General features: G+C 45.3%; 1 protein-coding gene across 1 annotated transcript in view; it reads left to right on the top strand.

Annotated features, from left to right (window-relative positions):
* Positions 1-8,263, top strand: part of SESN3 (sestrin 3) — a 77,333-nt gene extending 69,070 nt beyond the window's left edge. Inside the window, exon 10 of the mRNA XM_065943990.1 lies at positions 410-8,263. Coding sequence (XP_065800062.1) covers positions 410-496 — 87 coding nt within the window. The 3' untranslated portion in view covers positions 497-8,263. The remainder of the gene's footprint in view (positions 1-409) is intronic.
* The last annotated feature ends 17,440 nt before the right edge of the window (positions 8,264-25,703 follow it).

Below are 25,703 nucleotides of genomic sequence, written 5' to 3'. Positions count from 1 at the left end.
AGGAATAAGTACAGGCTATAGGAAATGTCAGGCTGATTTTCAGCCATATAAAATTTTACATCTGGAAGAAAGTATTTTTTGTAGAATTGTAATTTGCAAAAATTATTTTTGTTTTATAACCCAAAGGATTGTCTGGCTTTACAGCTGTCCTAAGAAAATTACTGGACTTTTTAAGATTCTAGGGGTCATTTTTACTGCTCACATGTTTTTAATAAACAGTTTTCTTATGAGTAGAACATCATGTGCACACAGAAACATACACAGGCATGTGTGTTTGTATGTGTGTCTGTAATACTGATGAAATTATAATACCTAATGTTATAATACACTTGTGAATGTCTGATATATGAAATGAAGTTTTTTCAGTTGTTTATAATGGTCACTAAATTGGTAACACTTTGATTTCTAGGTTCATGTCAATTTACTTCTAATGGAAGCACGGATGCAAGCTGAGCTTCTCTATGCTCTTCGTGCCATAACTCGGCATTTGACCTGAAGCATCGCCCAGGGAAGATACCATATGTGTGTAAAGACTTTTTCACATAGGATATACATCAGAAGCTGTTTGTGATGTAGCATCAAACATTATTCAATTCTCTAGTGTCAAAGTTTTAGCCGTTTTTGGGGGCGGCTGTAATGTGCAATGATGTGTTTTCTTTTCCTTGATGCTTAACATGACTAACAATTGCAAAAATAATACTGAGGAGCACTACTTGGCATTGTTTGTAGTTGGGTTTTTGGATACTGATCATAAATCATGAACCTGGTTTGTTAATGCTTAACTTCAGTGCTTTGGGGTTTGTGTGTATGTGTATTTTTGTTCTTTCCTTTGTTTTTTTTTTTTAAATAAGGAAAAGCGCTTACAATCTGCTCGAGCAATTGTTTTTCAGATATCAGAATTCAGCAATGAATGACCTCCTCTGGCCATTCTAGAATTTTAAGGTTGTGTCCTACACCTGGTGGAGGAGAAGCATGCGCTGTTGAACTAAGCTGCTCACAGGACACGTATCTGTGTCTCCAGGAGTTTATTTGTCAGGCACTGTTTATTTTTTTTATTTGTTTTTTTTTTTTTTTTACTGCTATTGGCGATAACATGAAATGTGATACAGCCATTGTCCATAATTTAATGTGAAATTGATCATGATGAATTCTATAGCATGCTACTGAAATGCCAAATTCAGCTAGTTTCTTTCTCTTCTGAAACAGAAGCTTCTGTTTTCCATATCAGATGTATATATTCAAAGTGGAATTATGCACACTGCTTTCTATCACTGATAGTAATCCTCAGTCATCAGAGTAATCAGTGCTCACGGGACTGCTTACAGTTCATTTAGTTGGCACATATAAACATGTACCCACACAAGACTGACCAAAAATTTTCTTTGCACATTTTTCTTTTCTCATAGTGTTTTCTATATTTCAGTAAGCAGAGGAAGGTTAATATGCCTATATTTTTTTCCTGTTAGGCTTCTAGAACTTACTTTCCACGGTTTTTCTTACAATAGGTTAAACAGTTGATTATTCAAAGGTAAAAATTGTTTTTCTATGCATTAATGTGATTGAACAACAACAACACAAGAGTGCAATATGTAAAAAAAAAGAGAGAGAGAAAAAGACTCAACAAACTTTCCCCCTATTATGTATGTCACTGCAGAAGTGTCCTTTTACCACAGAGCTATAAAGAAATCTAGTTTAGATTTCTTTATCGCACAAGGCTTTTGCCTTCCTGGGGTTGAACAATGTTGCTTTTACAATGCCAAAGCATCCCCATTCCCTGAACAATCTCTTTGGACAACTGGTTTAAAAAGATCTCAAGTCTTAAGGGAGGAAAAAACATCCCAAAAGTCACATTTTTGCATTGGTTTAGGTTGCTTGATTAGACTATCTTCACAGAGCACAATGTTGTACATTTATAGCTTTAATTTGTATTATGTTAATGAACCAGTGAAGTGCCTAAAGAGATGCTCACAGCTATCCGGTAGGACACGACTGCACTGCTTAAACACTTTTTGGTTAACTAAGGGTGACTTGAATTTTACACAAACATGCTAATTTTTTTTAAAAATCCATTTTTTTCACAGTAAAGAAGATAGTTAAATTTTTCCGTTAGCATTCCCACAAAGATTGCATTTTAGACTTACTTGTTATCTAGGACTTAACTTTTTCTTTCCTCTCATGAAAGAATTGTGGGCTAGTGTTCTCGTCAATCATTTTCCTCTTCCATTTATCATCCTTTTCTGGTACAATCCACTAGGTTGCTTTCTGTTAGGCTTTGTTCTAGGTAAGAAAATAGAAAGATGACTGTACACCTATGAATATAAGGTAGTTCTGCATTTTTAGATTCCAGGGTCTTGTTTGAAATCTTCCATGTGAGGAAAAAAACTGCTAATATTTTTAAAGACAGGGTGGTTTATTTAAAAAGATTATTCAAAGAACTCATGCCAGATCGAGTCTGTTTTGTTTATTGCATATACCATATGTTGATGTTATTCCATATCACATTATATAGATAGGTACTAACTACAAAGAAAGTATTTAGGGGAATGGCAAAATACGAATGACAACATGCATGTCCATTTGACTTCCCTAATATTAGAACTTTCAAGTTGAGGATATCCTTTACTCTTGACATTTTGTTTTTATAACTAGAATTCTTTCAGTTAATATCCCTATGTTTTTGTGCAGGTGACCTGTATTAGAGGTTGAAAATAATATATATATTGAAAAGGAGGAAAAATTCTCATAGAACATCAGAAGAGCTTTAAACCAAAAGGGGAAACAAGGTTTAAGTAACTGAAATGGCCACTTAGTTTTTGTTTTTGCATTCCCCGCCCCAGAAATGTAAGTAGTTCACATTTGGGTTATGGGAATATTATTAGTGCCTTTACTAGATCTCTTTCCTAGCGAAGTTTCTTTTTAGCTTAGCATAGATGTGTCTTATCGCTAATCAGGAAAATCAGTTGACTTGGAACGATAAACAAAAACAAAACAAGATATTTATGAACCTCACTGAATCAGCCTAGAAAAGTTGACTTTGGAGGTGCCAAAGCACCTGCCAAGATGCAGCCTGCACGGCCTTCCAGGTTGTGAATACCGTTGTACAGGAGTTTGCTGTGAACGTCAGCTACTGCAAACTTGAAATTCTGATGCGGTTTTCCAGGGTGGTATTTTTTCAGAGTATTGAATTTACTATGTAGTAATTTATAGCATAGCTTTTTATATTAAAATGTGATATTTTTTAAAAGAGCTCTCTGGTTCCATTGGTGTCATAATGTGACGATACGATCTGCTAACCTGCCCCTGGGGCTCACATTGTGCCAAATTGAGCTGTGCACGTGTACGTGAGAAAAACAAAAAGCACATGTGAATGTGAAGTCTCTGACTCCGTTGCTTATTGTTTTCAAATTAGTCTAACAATCCACTGATGTACATGCTTGAAATGGTTCTGTTTACTTTCAAAGTTTGAGTTTTCCCGCTAGAGTTAGAATGCTCAGTTTTCTCGGATCACCTTAAGAAAATCCAAATACTCTTCTCTCTGAAAGTAAATGATGAACCCAGTCCCTTGACTGTGGGAGTGGCCAGACAGATGTCTCTTTAAATCCTTCAGATTCGGCTTCCTCAGATGGACTCCAAATCTTTAGAGGAAAGCAGGCTTTTGAGATGGGACAACTTGTAACTTTCTTCACCATTTTGAGCTAAGGATATTGTCTCAGTCTCAGGAAGAACCTTTGTCCCATTTCGGGTATTTTTTAAGTAAAAGATGGCTAATGTGGAATCTGGGGCTTGTCTTGGCCTGTAATTATAGCTTTAAACCCAAATAATAACAACACAAGACTCTTAGAATAGAACCCTCAATGTCAGCTCTATATCAAAATCATATTTGAACCAGAGCCCCTATTTTAATTGTGCTATAAAGTCCCTTAAAGATTTCAAATGCTTCTAACACCTAGTTAACATTATTCCTGAGCAACTTTTTTCCCACCTTACAGAGTTTTTAAATCCAAAATCTTAAATTTTTATGCTACAGCAAAATGAAATTATCAACCAGCAGTTAAAAATGTGTACTTAAAATCAGTTCACCATTTTTATGCAGAGTACACGCCTATATGGTGGTAAGATTCTTTTAAACTCTAAGGGCAGTTCATCAGGGAAAAAAATAAATTTCAGTGCATGTTATAAAAATGATTTGCACTGTGCTAGTAAAATGAGGTTTTCATTTTTGTTTTATGTTACGTTTTAAAGACAATTCTAAATCATTCCTCTGGAAAGCAAGACCTTAAACTCTTTATCTAGGGGGGGGCTTTTTCTTCTTTTATGCAAATAGACGGTCTTGCATGGAGTGAAAATTATGCAACTATAATGTTATATAAATAGTATATGAAATTTGCTAATAGTATAATTTAACAGGAAACTGAAAGATATGTGGCTCCTCTATTCAGACTGAGTTTTAAGTTACCTAATTTCATAGTCAGAACCTATTTTAGGTGGCCATCATCATAAACTCTGTTTCCCGATTATATCCGTCTGAAGACTGAGAATCAAATTAGTCTTTCCTTAAAACAGTACTGTAACATGAATGTATTCATCTCAGTCAACAGAATTTCAGTGCCCCCTCCATGTGGAACTTACTTCCATGCTAATTTGGCTTCATCAGTAGTGTCTGCTCAGGTGAGACCTAGAACAAAAACAGCTGGAGTGAAATGGATCGCAGAGGTAGAGGTACCTGTTGAGGAAGAGCCCTGTGAGGAAGGAAGAGTTTTTCAAAGAACACATGGACCGTAATAACTCCACTAATGTGGCTGCCCTCAGCATCACACACCCAGTCTAAAGGAGCCCTTCCTGTTGTGGGAGCTCCTGCCTACATTCAGCCCACCCTTTCCTGCCTGCTCGCTCTTCCTCCCAAGTGCCTCAGCCTCAACCATGCTCACTCTCCTCCCCTCCCCTCAGCCCATCTTGGTGTGAATGCCTTTTCACAAACCAGACATCACCAGCCACCTGCTGATCGTCACCAGCATTTACTTTTCCCAGTTACTTTTTCTCCATTCATGAGGAACACGACTTGTCCCAACTCCCTTGAAATCCCTCAATCATCTAGGTATATTTTGGCTCACCTTTGCCCTCGATCCCCTACCAGAAATTCTGTACCACCACATGTGATTGCGTCCATCCCATACTGTTCTGCCCTTTCCCCGCTGCCGGAATATCTTGTTCTCCTCTACCTCATCCCCAAAGAGCCTATAAACTCAGAGTATCCAACCATTTTCATGGATTCACTCTCTGTTGTTCAGAAGTACTACTTCCATATTTTAAATAAATCATAGAAGAGTTTGCCTTCTATCAAAGTAGGAATCTTTATATTTATACATGATAAGAAATCAAACTATTTCTACCATGCAGAATTTAGCATTTAGCAGGATTTTAAAATGATTGAAATGCCATCCTAACCTGGATCTATATTAGGTAGTAAATACCTGCATTAGTCCAAGTTATTTGAATGTAAAGTGAAAATTCTCCAGCAGTCCAGACTAATCTGTAACCGATCAGTGGAACAGGAAATTTCTGGCATACACCTGGGTGGTGTTTCTGACATTTGTTTTATGGGTGTCATTTGGGCCTTGAAACTTATTTCCAACAGAAGGACATACGATAAACGGCGTTTAGGTGGTCCCATTGGCTCACAGAAGCCCACTGGATTTATAATATAGATAAAATACCACAAAATTGACTACCTAAGGGTTTGATCAAGCTTCCCGCGTTAGACTAAGCTTGTAACTCCTGTTCCTACCCTGTTTCTCGCTGGGGAAAATGAGCTGTGAGATGAAAAGGGAATGCACTGCCTTCGTAGTCCTTATTCCCCTGGTGGTACTTCCAGGATATCCAGATTATCATCCAGGAACAGGAAGCGCACAGAAGGGAAGAAGCCACAGCGCTTCCGGTCTGGCCAGTGCCTGTTTGGTGCGGTCTGTAGGCAAACGCTATCAGATTTCTAACCTGGGGTGTGTTCATCTGCAGAGGGTCGTCTGACCTGAAGTCAAACCCCACCCTGTTTGAGAGTACAGATTAAAATATTATTATCTGAGGTGGTATCCGGGTGCCTTCCACACCCATTTGTGAACACCCCAACTTGAAAACAGAGTCCAGTAAATACCTTTAAGGGCCCAGGAATGAATATATGCCTAGTTAAGAAATGAGACTTGAATAAATAGAGCCTGAAGGGATAGTTTTTATTAAATCCTACGTTATAAAATGTTCCTTCTAGGTTTAAGTTAATTATGAGTGTACCACCATGAGGTCCAGAGTTGAAAAAGAAGGAATATGAGGGTGGTAGGGGTGGGGGGGATGAATACCTGATTCTTTTCAATGCTTGTGGAAATCTTTGAAGTAATGAAATTCATAATATAGAATGGCCATTAGAACAAACACCCTATTTTACAGCTCATAGTACAACATCAAATAGTAGTAAGTCTAACTATGATAAATGTAATTTTGGGTATACAAATTTGCTAAAGCAGTCTATTTTCTTGCATTCCTCAGTTTAATCTCATTAAAAAAAATCAAAAGGAGAGAGACTCTCTAGTCTTTAATGCTAAACTATTGTTTATCAATCCTGATTAGCTTAAGTTTATGCATTATGACACCTACTGAATGAAACTTATTATACATCTTCTTAAGTTAATCAGTCTTTACAAATTGTCAACTGACTCCCAAATCTGATAAGGAAGGATCAAAAAGTAGGATCAAGGAAATTCTTCAGTGGGGTAACCAAGAAATTTCCTTTGTAACGTTGAGACTTGTTTTCTCCTTCCTCAATTTCACTGATTCTCTAAAATAAAGGGAAAGAGTTCAATGCTACCCTTGTTCACCAAGGGACATCATCCCAACTCTATATCTAGTGCAGATATTCCCTTTATATGCATATATCTTCCCTGGAAAGAAAATACCATTTTTTCCCTTCCTCTTTTCTCTTTTCACATCTACTCTTGTCAATCAGATAAGGTAGACACAGAAAGCAAACCACAAGCCACTTTGGCATCTTCTCCATGCTAATAGAATACTCACAGCCACATGCACAGTTGGAGCAAGGTTACACAGAACCCTGTCAGGTCAGCTTGGAACATGGCCTTGCCACTTGGATTCGCTCCTTCAACCCTGAAAATAACTTTCCTGGTCATGGAAGAACTGGATGTATCCTTTAGCTTATGAAATAGGATTTGAACTTGAAATCTCTCTTTTTTAAAACGAACCTGATTTTGCAGGGCAGCTACATCATGAATGTATATATTAAGACTTTGTAGCTGAATTGCACACGAAATCAGATTGCCAACTTCTTATCTTTCAATTTTAGGCATCATTTTATCCTTGAGTTGTGAGTGATATATGTAGCATGCTGTGAAATGTCTGTTATAGTTCTTCACTTCATCAGTATTAACACAGTTATCTCTGCGTTCCTCGGTACTTTTTACTCCATGTAATCAGAAGCTGTGATGTTTTGCCTTCGTGGTCCTGTGCTTTGTTACTGTAATTTTTTTCTTTTTTACGAAGCACGTGACTTTGGACTAATGTGAGGCGGATGACGTGATCTTTAAGACTGCTATATATCTATCAGTCTCTTACTATATAAGGTTTTCAATTAGAATAAGCTTTTATCAAATAGATCATTGATGCAATTTAGGATTCACACAATTTTCAGCATCAAACGGCGATCTTACATTTATAGTTTCAATTCTGAAGACAACAAACTTGATAAACAGCCACTTTAAACTTGTTCTGGCAAATCAGACCCTGCTGTAGATGTAGTCTAAGTTAGTTAACCATGTAAGCCTTTCAACTATTATGCCCTCCACATGAGTCAGCAGTTAAGAGTATAGAACCCATGAAAGCTTTTCGTATGTATAACTAGGTTTTATTTTTCTTATGTTGCTGATTTTACAATTCTGACTAAAGCTGACCTCAATGGATCAGTTTATGTGTAATATTCTAGTGCTTTAATGACTCTTTTTTTTTTTTTGGAGGGATGGGTAATATTATTTGAACAGCTACAGAAGGAACTGTTGGTGAGTCAAGGCAAACACATTTGAAATAAAGCAACTGTGTATTAACATGTTAACAATTCATAACTGCACTTTTTATGACATTTTGAAAATCTATTTATAGGTACAGAACAATGGGTTTTGTTAAACTGTATCACATTTATACTTGCAGAAATTTATTTCATTGTTATTAGTAGGAATTTTATTGGTTCAATAAAATTGGCAAAACTGAACACTGACTATTTGCTTTTATATATATATATATTTGATTGAATATTCAAGAGGTATTCTTGTGTAGGTTTTGTGTGTTAATTATTAGATATGCATTCTGAAGGATATCTGCATTGTTGTAAGAGTCATTTTCCCTCTTATTTCTTCCTGACCCACAGTTTTCTTGTGACATTTATTACAATCACTTAATATTGCATTAATGGAATAGTGTAAATTGTGCAAAATATAGTTATTATTACCTTTGAAACTGTCCATTGTGATCTCAGCAATAGGAAAATTAATTTCTCTATTATCTCTTATTTACCAAAAATAGTAAGGTAGAATGGGGAAAGGGACATTGAACCTGGGGTCAGAGCTTGAATTCAAAGCTTATTGTTTTCCACTTAAGCTTTGTAACCTTAAGTAACTTGATTTCTAGGAACCATGATTTCTGTACCACAATCTGAGGTACAGGTATTCTTGAGATAGTTGCTTGAGATTGCTGATGTGTAAGAAGGGATTTGAAATACTCAGTACAGTGATGAGGTTGATTGGATGCCTGAGAAAACCCAGAGAATAGTGCTACTACTAATTGAAATAAAGAGTTAGGAAGGAGAGTTTGGGAGGAGGGGGTGAATATACACTGTAATGAGATGATAGTAAGACTGTCAAGTAGAAATGTAAGGTAGTCTTTGGGAAAGCTAGAGGGGATGTGCAAAGTCTTTTGTGCAAGGTATTCCAAGGAGAGCCCTAACTTCTTATTTCTCTTAGCTCACTAATGACACAAAAGCTCGTAGCAAAGGCAGGAACTCTCCCTTTGTGCCCCATGTCCAGCTATGCTGCACGCATGCCTGCTAAGCTGTCTCAGTCGTGTCCATCTCTTTGTGACCCCAGAGGCTGTAGCCCACCAGGCTTCTCCATCCACAGGATGCTCTAGGCAAGCAGGCTGGGGTGGGTGGCTGTGCCCTCCTCCAGGAGATCTTCCTGACCCAGGATGGAGCCCGCATCTCCTGCCACTCCTGCATTGGCAGGTGGGTTCTTTACCACTAGCGCCATCTGGGAAGCCCCCAGCTGTTCTGGGAGATCAGCAAAAACCGGCTTCTTGCTAATTAGAGTCTGCCATTTTCAATAATATGTGACCTCTAGGGGAGATCATGGAGATGGAAATGGCAACCCACTCCAGTATTCTTGCCTGGGAAATCCCATGGACAGAGCAGCCTGGCGAGCTACAGTCCATAGGGTCACAAAGAGTCAGACACGACTTGGGGACCCAACAGCAGCAGCAGTAGCAGGGGAGATAAAGGACAGGGCATGTCAGACCACACTCCGCCAACAGCTAAATTTCCACTTCTTCCCAATTCAAGATCCAGCTTTTTGACCCTAGTTCCCTAGGAACTGATTAATAACTTTGGCCATTTTTAAAAGTAAAATGAAACCCCTTATGTAAGTGTACTTGGTCTTTTCATGTACACGGTCTCATTTAATCCTCATAATAAGTTTGTAAAGAACTGATTGTATTTTACACAAGAGGAAACAGTCTTGAGAGCTTTGCCCAAGAGTTGGCACCTTAGAATCAGCACAGTGGGGAGTTGAACTCCATCTTTCTGACGCCACTTTTATACTGAACTTCACTACCTTAATCCAGCCTAAGTGTCTTGGTTAATGATATAAATGACTATGCTTGCAACATGACATCTTGCTTGAAAAATTAAAGAATAGTTCGTGCTTCCAAACAAAAGTTTAGATAACTTACTTTTCTGGCTAACTTGCAACTTTTTTTTAATTTAAAAAAATAGATTTTTTTCCCCCTCCAGTCCTGAATAAGCCTTTTGATTTAAAAGTTGATAACTTAGGGGGGAGGTTCACCTGTCAGCTTCAAGGTTGGAAGTTTTTCCCAAGAGAACAATAAGCCTGATCCTAAAGAAGACTTGGGCTTCCCTGTGGCTCAGATAGTAGAATCCACCTGCAGTGCAGGAGACCCAGCTGCGATCCCTGGGTCAAGAAGATCCCCTGAAGAAGGGACTGGCTACCGCTCCAGGATTCTTGCCTGGAGAATTCCATGGACAGAGGAGCCTTGCGAGCTACAGTTCATGTGGGTCCAAAGAGCGACTGACACTATCCTTAAAGAAGACCCAGAAAAACTTAAAACTGTGTTACTTTTTTTTTTTTTTTTTTTTAATTTTTAGGACCTTTCTATGTGGTGGAAGTTACCAATGCAAAGGCATAGTTTCTAACTCAGGTAATTTTCTAACTGTGAATTGAAAGTCAGTCTCAGAAAAATGTCTCTTCTCCCATAATCTCACATACTGGACATGTTTCAAAACACAGGTGAGTCCACACCTTTCCTTAGAACTCTTTTATTTTAATTCACCCATAGATTTCTTTAAAGGGATCTGAGACAAGAATGCTTAATAATTCCTCTTGCACTAGCCTACTTCTAAAATAAACAAATCCTTCATCCTCATATCAACATGAAATTCAGGAAGACTCCTGGTTACACTCTTACCACCCACTGACTATTTCCTTTATTTGCTGAGGCGTTAGTGCCAACTGCTTCACACACACCAGCCACTTCACACACCAACCACTCTACCATCACCATGGCCCATTGCTAACCCCCTCCTGCCCTGTGCTATGGCCACTAGCTCCAAGCAGGCCGGGGCCAGGTTTTCCCAGAGACAGTGGGAAAGCACCTTTTAGGTCTGGCTTCCTGCCCTGGAGCTGCTCTGAGTTCCTGTGGGAGGGTACCAGAGGGGCCGTGTTGTCTTTCAGATGCTCAGTCGTGTCCGACTCTTTGTGACCCCGTGGACTGCAGCACTCCAGTCCTTCACCGTGTCCTGGAACCTGTTCAAACTCATGTTCATGGAGTCGGTGATGCCATCCAACCATCTCATCCTCTGTTATCCCCTTATCCTGCCCTCAATCTTTCCAAGGATCAAGGTCTTTTCCAAGAAGCCGAATCTTCCCATCAGGTGGCCAAAGTACTGGAGCTTCAGCTTCAGCCTCAGTCTTTCTAGTGAATATTCAGGGTTGATTTCCCTTGGGAGTGACTGGTTTGATCTCCTTGGTGTCCAAGGGACTCTCCAGAGTCTTCTCCGGCACCTCCATGCTGCTCGCATACAACCACAAGGGTGAGGAATTAGCAGTCAACCCCTGCGCAGTGACTAACTGGAGACCAAGTGTGGCTCTTTCCTTCTTTCCATCTGCCGGGCCTCAGTTCGGAGATTCAGAGGACCTAGTGTAACTGAGTACCAGTCCCCTCTTTCCTCCTTTGCCTACTTTACTCCCCCTGTCCTCCACTCCTGCCCCTCAAGTTCAAATAAACTTTAATCTCAGATTTTCCTTCCTGGAAGTCCACACCAAGATAAGGCAGTGCAGTGCAGGGGTTTAGGTGGCAGGTCCTAGAATAAATTCAAATCTTGGCTCCACCACGGCAAACCATCTGGCCATGAACAAATCACCAGATCTTATGGTTCCTCCATTTTCTCATCTATAAATGTGGATAACAGGAATAAGAAGGAACACATAGTCCTTGTCATTAAAAGCGGGGGGAAGTGTGGGTAAGAGAGGCAACATGAGACTACACAGGATAGAAGATAATAACTTGTAACGTGGTGTAAAAAGAGCCATCACTTATCAAGTTATCGTGTATCCTATCTAGACATTAGGAACTTTAAATACATTATTTTATCAGAATCCCCTTGAAAGTGGGTCTCTTCCCCATTTTAGAGAGTTAAAAATAGACAGAGCAAAATGAAGCAACTTGTCTGAGGCCAAACAAGTGGACGGTAGAACTATCCTCAGATTTGTCTGGCTTCAATCACTCATCTTTTCCCTCAATGCCAAATAAAGAGACGTGTGGGTGTGAGTGAGTCACCCAGTCATGTCCGACTTTTTGTGACCCCATGGACTGACCCGCCAGGCTCCCCTGTCCCTGGGATTCTCCAGGCAAGAATACTGGAGTGGATCGCCCTTTACTTGGGAGAATTGTGCATTTTTGTTTGCTGTTAATGGTGACAGTTTTTCAAGCAGCCAGTATTGAAAAAGGTGCTGGTAGAATTGCTAAGATTTGGATTTGCAGTGATTGAGGAGCTACACCTTTAGGAAGGGAGGCCAGAGGGACAAGAGTCCATGGCAACGTGGAGTGTGCATGTGCAGGATCTACATTAGAAGATGGATTTGGAAGCTGTAATTTGGTCAGACTGTGCAGGGTCTGAAAGGTCAGTCTAAAGAGCTTGTATTTATTCATTTGGAAAAGGAGATGGAAGCCATTTTCCATGGGTGTTTAGCACTGGCATAGAGTTGTCCCATATTCTGAAACAACAGCATCTCCTTGGCAACCAGAGCCCGACCAGAATTTCAGGGCCGTGTAGAAACAGAAGGGCCTCCCTGGTGGCTTAGCCGTGAAGAATCCGCCTGCAGAGCAGGAGATGTAGGTTCGATCCCTGGGTCACGAAGACTCCCTGGAGGATGACGGCCCATCCCAGTGTTCTTGCCTGGAGAATCTCATGGACAGAGGAGCCTGGTGGGCTACAGTCCATGGGGTCAGAAATACTCAGATATGACTAAAGTGACTGAGCATGCACACATGCATAGAAGCAGGAGCTGCAAGGTGACTGTGAAGCCTTCTTTGGGATGTTTTCTGAATACCTTGAGTCATTTCTCGAATGCTTTTGCACATTCCCCTCAGCGATGTACTCCAAGCCATGACTGGTGAAGCCTGAGACACTCGAAGCAAACTGTCGGCATGCACGGCCTTACCCTCCCACCTGTGTGCGCACAGATGCTTCTGATGTCTAGAACCAATGTAAGATGCTTCAGAGCTTGGTGCCTTCTAACCACGTGATGCCTAAAGAGGAGAAGATTCGGTGATCAACGCATTTGCATAAATGGCACCAACAGGTCGTCCTTGTGCCCACCTGCTTTGGAACATGACTTGACAACGTCACTTGTCAAAAGGTATGGTCTGTTTCTCCACCTTCTTGGATGTGGGCTCCTTCGGCAGCTGAGTTGACTGACACTGTGTCAGAAGTGACAATGTACAAGTCACAGGCACAGGTTCTAGGAGGCCTTGCACATTTCCACTCTGTCAGAGGATGAGCTACTTGGAGCTAGCTGAATTGCCCCAGTGGTTCTAGCTAAGATGTGAGACAGCCCACCCAAGATTCAGTCAGTTTGTCGCTCAGTCGTGTCTGACTCTTTGTGACCCCATGAACCACAGCACGCCAGGCCTCCCTGTCTGTCACCAACTCCCGGAATTTACTCAAACTCATGCCCGTTGAGTCAGTGATGCCATCCAACCATCTCATCCTCTGTCGTCCCCTTCTCCTCCTACCGTCAATCTTTCCCAGCATCAGGGTCTTTTCAAATGAGTCAGCTCTTCACATGAGGTGGCCAAAGTATAGGAGTTTCAGCTTCAACATCAGTCCTTCCAATGAACACCCAGGACTGATCTCCTTTAGGACGGACTGGTTGGGTCATACAACAGGGTAATAATTGAAGTCTATGAAAAGAAAAAAAGCAAACCAATCAACAAGAAGACAAGTGGACACAGAAAATAATCATAAATAAGGAACAAGGAAAAGAAATGTTTTTCTCCAGGCTTTTCAATAAAGTTTCCTGTACCACTTTGATTTCTACCTCAAGGGAAGTTTAGGCCAAATTATTAGGTCTCAACCACGCTGCACCTAGAATCACATGAGGACTTTAAAAACACTGATCTCTGAGAACTCCAATCCTACCCTGAGGTTCTAGTGGAGTCAGTCTGAGGTGCATGCAAGACATTTGGCTTTGAAAAGTTCTCCTGGTCATTCCAGTGTCCAGCACATTTTGAGAACCAGTGGGCGAAATTAATAACACCTCCCACCACGCAGACCTCTTCTTAACAGTGGAAAGAACTGCAGCCTGATTTCCGACCTCCAGGTAGAATGGAGAGAAGGGAGCCAGATTAGGGAAAGGTGAAAAGGAATTCCCAGCTCCTTCTAAAATCACTCTTTATGGTAGAGTCTTAGAAGTGCTGAGATGGGTGGTGAACATGGACACATACAAGCAGTTCACAAGACCCCAGGAAAAGAAGGCAAGTGCCCATGCTTGCTTGTGAGCAGAGCAAGTTTTGCATACTAAAGTCATTCTAGATGTCTCTGTCTCTATATGCACTTGAAAGCATGGTATACAAGTTACATGGTGTCTTTGATAATTAACTCTTCTCTCTCTCTCTAACTTTGTGGTAAGAGTGCTTGTCTGGTATTTCAGTATTTATTGAATGCACAGATCCTGTATGACATAAAATAGTCCCATGAAAATAAGGCCTAGGGGAATTCTTTAAAAACGAAATGGACTCTGGGGGATTACAAGTTTGAAGAATGGTGTTCAAATCACCTCCCTGTGCTGAAATTTACTGGGAAGCTTCTTAAAAACAGACATTCCTGGAAACCACCCAAACTTACTGAATCAGAATGGGAGGTAAGGGGCCAATACAATGTTCCTTTTTACAAGCTCCCTACACAACTTTTATGCACTCCACACCACAAGAGGCTCCTTTTGAGAACCATCTATCTTTGGGGACACCCCCTCCCGTGGACAACTTTATACACAGAGTTACAGTGTTAAATCCAGTTTGACTGTCTTCAGCCTTCTCTGCACGTTCAGTATATGACAGAGAAACCAAAGAAGACTGCATATTAACAAAGCAGCTAATTCCAAGGCCTCCAGAAGAAGCTGTGTCAGAGACGGGTTCCCCACAGTGAAAATGAACCCCCCCACTATAAACTCCAGATACAAACCCCTCCTGAAGGGGAAATTCCTGAAAGCAAAATTCTCGACCAGAAGGCAAAACCACTCTTAATGCTCTTCATTGCCGAATTGCTTTCCAGAAAGGCTGTGCAGCAGAAGAGCCCACCTTGAGAAACTCAACAGTCAAAGCCAACAGAGGAGGCCAGGGAAGGCGGCGGGCAGGAGCTGCCAGAGACTGGACCCACACGCCATGTGCAGAGCCTGTTCCAATGCCGGCGGCGGGCAACAAACAGGAGCTCCTTGCCTTCAAGACTTTTACAGTCAGGAGCAGAGGGCAGGGAACAGCAAGCAAGAAAATCTTAGTATCGTAGCCTAGAAATTGCAATAAACGTTGTCAAGGGAAAGACAGGGAACAAGAGTGAATTGTGGTCTGGCAGGGTTCTCGGAGGAGGTGACGTGTATGCAGGTTAGCTCACTTGCACAGGATGTCAATTTGGGGCATCTGTCCCAGGGCCAAGGTCACCAGATCCTCTGTGATTTCTTAAAGCCTTGGCATTGGTGGAACCAGTGAACAGTGATGAGGGAGGGGTTAGAGGAAGGGGAATTCCCAGGGGCCTGCCACTTACTTCCCCACTAGAGAATGTTCTTTCCTCCCCAGCATCTTCCTTGAGGTTGCTAGGGGCCCAGGGACTAAGTGTCCTCACCTAGTGAGAGTCTCCCCAAAGAACTGTGACCCCGGACACAAAGGCCTGGCCAGCCGTGAATGGGTGGGAGAGATGCTGTCACAGGCCCTGCGCCAAGCAGAAGATGTTTGGGCTCTTGTCTGAGCCTGGAGACCTGATTGATGCCCTGGCCTGCACTGGCCCCTAAGGGAGCCAAGCCCTGGCTCAAAGCTGAGTGCCCCAGAGGGTGTCAAGTACCACTCAGCCCTGCCAAGTAGTCTGCAAAGAAATGCTAACTGGGGTTGCCATGGTGATTTTTGGGCTACAGGCATCAGGGGTCAGATGGCAGGGCCTTGGGGCCTGGCCTTGAGGATACAGCCTGAGAAGGCTGCCTGAAAGACACCCCAACCGAAGGGTGCATTTATTCTCTCAAGGCCCCTGTCAGACTCCTCTATTGGATCTCTTTAATTGAATTTCTTTCAAAGTAAATAGTATAGTATTATTTGTATGTGTGCGTGTTTGTGTATGCTTGGTCGTGTCCTATTCTTTGCAACCCTCTGAACTGTAGCCCGCCAGGCTCCTCTGTCCATGGGATTCTCCAGGCAAGAATACTGTAGTGGGTTGCCATTTCCTACTCCAAGGGATCTTTCCCACCCAAGAATCGAACCCATGTCTTTTGTGCCTCCTGCATTGGCAGGCAGATTCTTTACTGCACCACCTGGGAAGCCCCATTCATTCATGTACAATCCCATTAACTACACACATGGGAAGCCCTGTTTGAAGGCATCCTCCTTAAACACTGAAAAAGCAGAAACACATGGGGAAGAGCTTAGACTCTGGGGTCAGACAAACTCAAGTCCAAAGTCCAGCTCCACCATCCGCTGGCTCCACTCTACAGGTTCAGAGATGCTGGGCAGGTTCTGAAACTTTCTTCTGCCTTCCTTCTTGGTTTTACAGAATGGGGGTGATAGAACCTACTTTGCAGGGGTTTTGTGAGAATTCAGAGAGACAATATCTAGAAGATTTGAAAATCATCATAGTAATAACAGTGCTAATATTGATTGAGCACTTCAAGTACATCACACGTGGTAACAGGGACTTAACAACCAAATGAATGCAACTGGAGGCCTTTCCCAATCCAACCTGACCCCATCCAGACCCCTTTGTGATTTTCACTCCCTCCCCAGGCCAGATACAAGTCCTCGGCTACAGCCCCACCAGCCCCCCTGGCCCTCCTTCCAGCCAGTTCACGCCTCTGACCACGCTCCCCTCTCCCTGGGTTCAGCCAGCATCACCTTGGTCTACCGAACTCCTCCTCACCTTTCCGGGTGCAGCTCAAATGTCACCTGCTCTTTGAAGCCACCCTGCCGCCTCCAGGCAGTCAGCTGCATGCTCCTCCACGCTCCCACACACTTCCTCCCCACCCTCTGAATGATCATAATAAACAGGAGGACCAAACCCTGGGGGGAAGCACTTTATTTGAGCTCATTCAACGGATGTAGGTATTGCAATGAACCCCATTTTAGGATGCAAAACCTAAGGCCCAGAGAAGCTAAGCAACTTGCCCAATGCCACACAGCCCAGCAACAGCCGAGCCAGGACACAGGCCTTCTGACCCAGAGCCGGCGCCAGTAACCACTGCACTATCCCGCTTCTCCCCACAAGCCCATCTTCTCCGGCGGGCAGGGAGGACCAGGGATTGTGCCTCGTGCATTTTGGCCACCCCGGGTCCCAGCAGCAGCTGGCACGCAGGCATGTGCAAACGCCCCCTCCCCGTCTACCCCCACCCCCCGACAGCAAACCAGAGGCTATTTTAGGAAAAACCACTAATCCAGGAAAACTCACCCATGTGTCCTGTCTCCTTTTCTTTCTGCCCATGATTAGGAAACTGCTCTGAGTCCTGTCCAAGGGGCCCAGGACTGTCTCTTTGAAGTTAATGAATAATAATGAGCTTCTTCAAGTTTATTGAGCTTAAAAAAAAAAGAAAACCAGCTATTTTCCCCCCATGGAGAGGTCTGAAGCCTAATGATAAAACATAGTCTTTGTCATGAGCTCTTTTCCTGTTGAAAGGAAGAGAATTCACAATGTGCAGAAAAAACTAACACAATAACAGTGTAAAGCAACTATATTCCAATTTTTAAAAAGCATATATTAAAAATTAGTAATAACAGAATTCGAAGGCAACCAGGCTTCCAGAAAGTTCCCTGTCAGGGCAGGTCCCAGAGCAAGTCTTAGGAGGGAGCTTGTGAGGGCGCACCACTGGCAACAAAGGCATGCCCCAGCGGCAGCCTGGGTCCCCAGCCTAGCTCAGCGCCTCTCAGCCAGCACCAGGTGGGGAGGCCAGGAATCCCGGGGAAAGAACCTTTGAGAAATCTTTGGAGCTAGGAAGACTGGAAAGCTGCCCAACCAGTGCTTATGCCTTTTTTCTTTTTCCAAGCCTAAATCAGGCGTTTCCAGGATTCCTGTCCTTTTCCCATTGGAAGCGGATCATGCCTGGGGCCAACTGGCCCTTTGCCCCAAGTCACCCACGTTCCTCAGGACTTTTTCCTTCTTAGAAACAAAAAGGTGGGGCTTTGTCAAGATGAAACAACATTCCTCTCAAAGCCCCAAATCTGACTCAGTTCAACATGCACAAGAGGAGATCTTTAAGATGCTCCGGCTAATTTCCTAATAAAGCTAACCTTTTTGGACTGAGGCCAAAAAGAGAATCAATATCTTTCCAATTCAGGTCCTCATCAGCTCTGTAAAAGATGGATACATGAGCCAAGGCTTCAACTTGGGCAAGCCTCAAATTAGAAAAATGCTTGAAACTAGAACTGGGAGGGGACAGGGATGTGGTGAGGAAATGCGGGGGTGGGGAAGCACTGGGACCTTGCCTCCAGCCTGCAGTTACTGAGGTCACACGAGTTTGTACCTTCCTGACCCCATTGCTCAGTGTAATCTGAGCACATATTTATATCAAAATGCAATACAGAAATCAGAGGTGGATGTCACGGGGTTGCGGTTCTCGAGCCATTCCCCATCCTACAGAGGACAGGAGACCAAGCAGAAGCAAAGATCTGTATGTACAGGTCTTGATATACGGTAGGGGGCCTCTCAAAGCCACTCCCTGGCCTCCTTTGGCTCTGGATACGATCGCAGGGAGGGTTCCTGGGAGGAGAAGAGTACTTCGACCTTGGAAAGGGAAAGATCACTGGGGATCTGAGTGGCCAGGGGGGTTGGCAGGTTGGAAGACGGCCAGGGGCATGTGATGAGCGAGAAGTAGCTGATGGGGAGGTGAGGGGGGACAGGCGGGGAGGGAGGAAGGGGAGGGCGGAACACATGATCGGGGGCCACCAGGCCAGCCCGGTGGTTCAGCCCAGCCCGGGCTTCAAGAAGCCAGACTCCGATTGTCATGTGTGTGCCTGTGTGCGTGCTGGCTTGCTTTTCCCTTTAATGTTTTATTTAAAATATTTAATGATATTGTGAAACTCTGAATTTGAAAGTCTGGAGTGGGAGAACACCGCTCTTCAGTTTTCAGCTCAGCTCCACAACTATTCCTTCTGCTCATCGCCCAGTGCACCCATGGACGTTCCCTGCCCAGGCCCCAGAGGAGCTCGTGACACCCGCCCTCTGGATCCCTGGGAAACTGGACATTTTCAGAATGATGGAAATGGTGTTCAGGACAGTCACCTGCATGTAGAGTTGCCAGATAAAATGTAGACACCCAGTTCAACTTGAGCTTCAGATAAATAGAAACATTTTAATATGTCCCTACAATAAAAATTAATTTTCTTAATTTCAAACTGAACTGAGCATCCTTTTTGTTTGTTTGTGTTTTGCTTAATCTGGCAACCCTACTCCTATGGCATATATCAAACTAAGGGAGAAAGAAAGGGTGAGACCAAATGCAGAGGCTGAACAGTCCCAGAAAGAGTCAGATAATAATAGCTCCTATACTAAGGCAGATGGTGAGATTGGAGATGTGCAATGTTCTGAAAAAAGAAGGAGCAGATCATGTAGCCTGGTTAAAGATGTGGAGCCAAAGCAGAGAATAATCAATCACAGAAACAACCGATACTACAGCTCCACGGTAAGCAGATAGGTAGACGAGATGCTCCCAGCCTCAGTTTCCCCGTCACCACCTCCTAGCATGTGGAGAGGAGAGAGATCATGAAAGTGCCTTACAAGTGCGCATAAACCGCAGTTGTTCCCACAAAGGCCTCAGCCCCGCTCTTCCCCACATCTACCACTGCTCCAGCCTCGCCACTTCCGTGCAGCCCCCTTCTCCAGTTACTTTGCACGCATGCTTGGCTGCTCAGTTGCTCAGCTGTGGTTGACTCTTCGCGACCCCATGAACTGTAGCCCGCTAGACTCCACTGGCCATGCAATTCTCCAGGCAAGAATACTGGAGTGGTTTGCCATTTCATCCTCCAGGGGATCTTCTTGACCAGGGATTGAACCTGTATCTCCTGCAGCTCCTGCACTGGCAGGCAGATTCATTACCACTGAGCTACCTGGGAAGCTCCCAGCTATTCTGAGTACAGGGCAAATGTCCCTTTGTTCCAGCTCCCCCCGACCATTCTTCCATCTGGGTACTGCAGGACTCAGAGTTTCCTGTCCTGGCAAACTCGATGACCTTCCCTCTGCTATTCAGTGAGCCTTGGGTAAATGTGACAAGGCCAGAGACGGGGACACAGACTCACAAGGCAGAAGCTCTGATGGTCCAGGTGGCCATCAGCTCATGACCAAACAGCCTCTGGGTCATATCAAATGTCCTCAAACCTACACCTGGTTCTTCTGAGTTCAGCCACCAGACAGAAACCTGCTCTGCAGATAACAAGGCATAGTGGTCCTGAAACTGACCCTCAGGGTCCCACTTTCTGTGACTTGGGGTGGATTCTGAGGCTTTTCCATCTAAACATAAGGTTTCACTTCGTTATTTGATGCCCTTTTATTTCTCTTGCCTTTTCCTTTTCTTCATGTTGCATGTTTCTCCATGTTAGGACTAGAGCTGTTGCTGAAAGTGTCTAAACAGCTGCTGAGTTCCACACGATGGGGCATAAGATGTTCTTGCTTGCTTGGATTTCTTCAAGTCATGTTGCTCCACCTGTAGAAAACTCTGCCTTCCTTACAAACACCTGCAGGCCAGCTCGGGCCAGGACACTGAACCTTTCCTTAGCTTCTGTTGCCACCTGCAGGATCATCTGAGGCAGAGTTCAAGGGCCCTGGATGGCATCACAAAGAGAAAATAAGGGTGGTGTGGAAACTTTGTCAAGAGATTGTCACCAGTTGTCAAGAGATTTCACAAGACACAACCTCATCAGCTCTCTGGAGCTCAGGCTCCAATATTTAATTAGCTGAATGGCTTTGGGCAGTCACTTCTGTGAGTCTATTTCCTCACCTCTGAAACAGTATTTGATATCCAGAAAAACACTTTGACGGTGATTATTGAAGGGTCAAACTCTTTCATTTATGTGTTTCAGAAGCAAAGACCTATCAGATACAAAGACAGGAAAAAATAAGTTCTCCTAAAAAAAAGGTAAGATCACAATCTTACAGTGGCATCGGTCAAATGCACAGAAGACTCTTCACTGTTGTGACACAGGGATGAACAAAGTGTCATGAGAACTAGGAAGGGGCTAACTCTGTCTGGTACAAGCAGAGAAGGCTTCACGGTAGAGCTGGATTTGGAAAAACACACAGGAGTCCCCCAGAATTCGAAAGACCACACATGAAGAAGTGAAAGAACATTTCAAAGAGAGGGAGCAATGAACCAAAATGCTTTGCCCTAGCTTGCTCTAGAAAGTTCCCAAGAAGGGAATGAACTTTCACACCCTGCAGCAGGCTTGGTAGGAGAGAAGTGTGAGGAGAGAGGATCTGGCCAACTCCAAAGCCAGGAGACGGCCACTCTTGCTGCCCACGGCGAGGCCCTGCTCTGGTCGGAGTCTAAGGTGCCAATGACGAAAAGGACCTCCGAGGATGCAAACAGATCATTCAAGTCAAGGACCGGGAGGTCTGCTTCATGACCCGGCTTCTGCCACCCACTCACCACGTGACCTTGACTAAGCGCGCCATCCTCTGCAGGCTTCAGTGCTCCTATATGCAAAAGAGGATAAAATACCCACCTCAGAGTGTTGTTGCAAGATGCAAGTAAAATTGGCAACCCAGTGCCTGCACAGACATGCCCAGATACACTAGCCACTGGAGTCACTATCAGAGGTGAGCCTTCAGGAAGTCACCACCTCCCCAAACCTACATTCCTCATCCATAAAATGACAGTAACAAATGTTTACCGTGCATGCATCAGGAGTTATTAATAATTGTGAAGACACCATCAAGAGATATAAACCGTAAAGTTCATACAAACCCGAGTTACAAAAAAGAGAGACGATGAGGTCCTCAAACCTGTATCTTTAAAATACACGGAGTGCCTACTACTTGTAAGGCATTTTCACTTTCATTACCTCATTTAACTTTTCTCAAGGAAAACCCTATGAAGTGAGTCCCAGGTTTGTGTTCATTTGAGGCGTGATGGCAAGAGTCAGAGAGGCTACCAGTGAACCAGAGAAGTCGCTCAGTCATGTCCGACTCTTTGTGACCCCATGGACTGTAGCCTACCAGGCTCCTTCATCCATGGAATTTTCCAGACAAGAGTACTGGAGTGGGTTGCCATTTCCTTCTTCAGGGGACCTTCTCGACCCAGGGACATGAGTGTCTGCCTAGCCAACCTTTCCGCTCACTTTTCTAACAGACACCGCACCCTGAATATGTCGAAAATTGAGCTTTACTCCTCCTTTTCTCCACAGTCTTCAAGTCCCAGCGGCAGCTCTATCCTTCAGCTGCACGGAGTCATCTCCAATTTCCCTCACATCCCACAGGGGGGCGTGCTAAGTTGCTTCAGTCATTTCCAACTCTTAGCGACCTTAGGGGCTTTGTCCATGGGATTCTCCAGGCAAGAACACTGGAATGAGTTGCCATGCCCTCCTCCAGGGGATCTCCTCCACCCAGGGATCTGACACATGAAGGCAGGAATCTTTTTCCTCCTTCCTTGAAAACCACATGCAGAATCTGAGCACTTCTCTTCACCTCTGGCCCTAAAGAAGCTCCCCGGATCACCACCATGGTCCCCATTTTGTTGTTCCTCCCTATTCACAGCCAAGTGCAATCCTTGTAAAGAGCTAAGTACCTACATGCTGAGCAAAACGAATGAATGACTCCCCACTTCTTTCACATTAAAACTCATAAAATGTCTGCAAAGCCCTGTACAACAGGCCCCCTTCTAACACACACAGTCTAATTATTATATTTATTGCTTATTGTCTGACTACAAGCTCTGCAAGGGGACATAGATTGGCACATAGAAGTATGTCTTGAATGGATAAACCGATGTGCTTAATTGCACAGTGGGGGAGTGCAATAGATAAAAGGTGCTTCTCTAGAAGGAAATTCATAGGGAAAGAAAGAGCCCGAATCCAGTTAAGATCTCACAGCTCCAAGCCCAGAGCTTGTTCCACTAAGGAAGAGAGTGTGCAAGTGAGCGCCTGGGGCAGAGCAGGGGCTCCCACACACCAACAAAACTGGAAACTGAGGGGATGTCAGAAAGCAGGAAAAGCCTTGGCTCACCCTCTGTCAGAGGTTGCATAGCCGTCCTGCTCTATCTCTCTGCCCACACCCAAGCGCACCCCGCCACACTCCCTGCCTTCCCAGGCCTGCTTTCCTTTGGCTGGCCAGTCTGTGGCTGCTTCAAACAGAAACAGGGCGCAGTGTCAGTCGCCCAGCCGTGTCCCACTCTTTGTGACCCCATGGACTGCAGCCCGCCAGGCTCCTCTGTCCGTGGAATTCTCCAGAATACTGGAGTGGGTAGCCATTTCCGCTCTCCAGGGGTTCTTCTCCATTCAAGGATACAACCTGGGTCTCCTGCATTGCAGGCAGGATTTTTTTTAATCCTCTGAGTCACCAAGGAAACCCAAACACAAGAGGCAAGGGGAAGAATAAAAGCACAGTCATCTGGACAGATGGCAGCTCATACTGTGCTAGAGACACGGACGCGCTGAGGCCCTCTCCTCTCGGCCTTACTGCGGGTGAGGAAGGCCGGCTCGGGCGAATTTTCTGAGACCCGGATGAGGACGGCTGTGAACAGGCGAGACCTCCTCGTGGGCCGGTGGAGAATAGAAACAGGGCTGGGGGCCCTCAAGAACTTGGAATGGGGTTGCCCTCTGCCGGTGACGCTGTGAAATCAGCCCACGGGGGAAGCGTGCCCAGGTCGCGTGCAGGCGGGACGGACTGCACGGGAACCCGAGGGCATGTCTTTCAGCGGGGGTGCAGCACAGAGAAGAGGGGGACGGGGACACGGGTCTCGGGAAGGACGCGCCTCACGGGGCTCACGGGAGATCTGGTCACGTGGGGACAGATGGGTTAGCGGAGAGTCCGGGCCCTCTGTCCCATACGTGAGATTCACCCGGCTTCACCGCTCTGGGCTCACCGTCTTCCAGCAATTTCGCCGGCTCCCGCCTCCCCGCGGGCTTCCGAGGAGCCGCACCTGCGAGCGGACGCACGGGTGTGGCCGCTGCCTCCCTTTCCCGGCGTCCGGGATTAAAGGATGCTCAGCGCCGGGAGCACCGCGCCGCCTTTCCAGGCGGGTCCCGGGCGGAGGCCGCGGCGGGTCTCGCGCATAGGAGCCAATGAGGGCGAATGAATGAGTGTGAATGTGAAATTGCTCAGTCGTGTCCAACTCTTTGCGACCCCATGGACCGTAGCCCGCCAGGCTCCTCCGTTCATGGGGATTCTCCAGGCAAGAATACTAGGGTGGGTTGCCATGCCTTCCTCCAGGGACTCTTCCCGACCCAGGGATCGAACCCAGGTCTCCCTCATTGCGGGCAGATGCTTTACCGTCCGAGCCAGCCTGGGGCCGCGCTCTGGCCGCCGGCGCGCCCTCCAGGGCTGCTCTCTGTCCCCACCCTGGTCGTCAGCCGGTCCAGGGAGACCCCGAGGTTCACGCAGAACTGGACGGATGCGAGCGCAACTTTCCGGGAAGAGTCTGAAGCTTCCCTCTGAGGCCCAAAGGCGCCCAGCCTTGGGAGGGGAGGAAAGACCCTATCCGGCCACCGGGAGGGAACCTGGCTGCCCCGGCTTCACTCGGTCTACTTCTGTGAGCTCATCCTCCTAAAGAGTGTCACCAGAGATGCAGGCAGCGGGTGGGTGGCGGAGGTGGCGGAGGTGGCGGGAGCAGCCGGCGGCGCTAGGACACCCAGGGCGTCGCAGGGAAACCGACAGTGTTCATCACTCGTGTTAATCGCTGCAAGCTCGTGTTAACGCTGAAAGGGTTAATCGCCCCTTAATTCCATGGACTGTAGCCCACCGGCACCTCTGTCCTTGGGATGCTCCAGACGAGAATACTGCAGTGGCTCGCCATTCCCCTGTCCAGAGGATCTTCCCGACCCAGGCATCAAACCCGCTTCCCCCTCATTGCAGGAAGATACTTCACGGTCTGAGCTACCAGGGAGGCCGCCTGGGACAGGATCCCAAACTGGGGCTGTCGCCTTACGACTCGGTCCCCTGCGCTGGCTGAGAGAGCCACCTGGAGGCGGGCGCAGGGGACAGCAATCCCGGGGAAGAAAGCCTCTCAAACCTCGGTCCCCTTCTCTTTCGAGCCCCAGCCATAGAAGAGGCGTCTGGAGACAGCGGAGGACCCCCAAACGGAGACCGGGGCGGCGAACCCAGGAGTCCTCCTTCGAGCGGAGACGCTCTGTGCACCACAAGGAGGCGCGGGGTTTCCCAAAGTGTGTGTGTGTGTCTGTGTGTGTCTGTCTGTGTATGTGTGTGTCTGTGTGTCTGTGTGTGCGTCTGTGTCTCCTCTGGGAGCACCCGCAGGATTGCCCGCTCTGGGGACCAACCACCGCTCCATCTTCCGACACTAGAGCTGGGTAAGAGCGGCTTCCCAGGTGGCCCAGTGGTAAAGAATCTGCCAGCCAATGCAGGAGACGCGGGTTCCATCCCCGGGTCAGGAAGATCCCCTGGAAAAGAGAATGGCAACCCACTCCAGTATTCTTGCCCGGAACATTCTATGAACAGAGGAGCCTGGCGGGCT

The sequence above is a fragment of the Muntiacus reevesi genome, chromosome 9 (genome assembly GCF_963930625.1).
Source record: "Muntiacus reevesi chromosome 9, mMunRee1.1, whole genome shotgun sequence".
NCBI lineage: Eukaryota > Metazoa > Chordata > Mammalia > Artiodactyla > Cervidae > Muntiacus > Muntiacus reevesi.
This window is presented reverse-complemented; position numbering and strand designations above follow the sequence as displayed.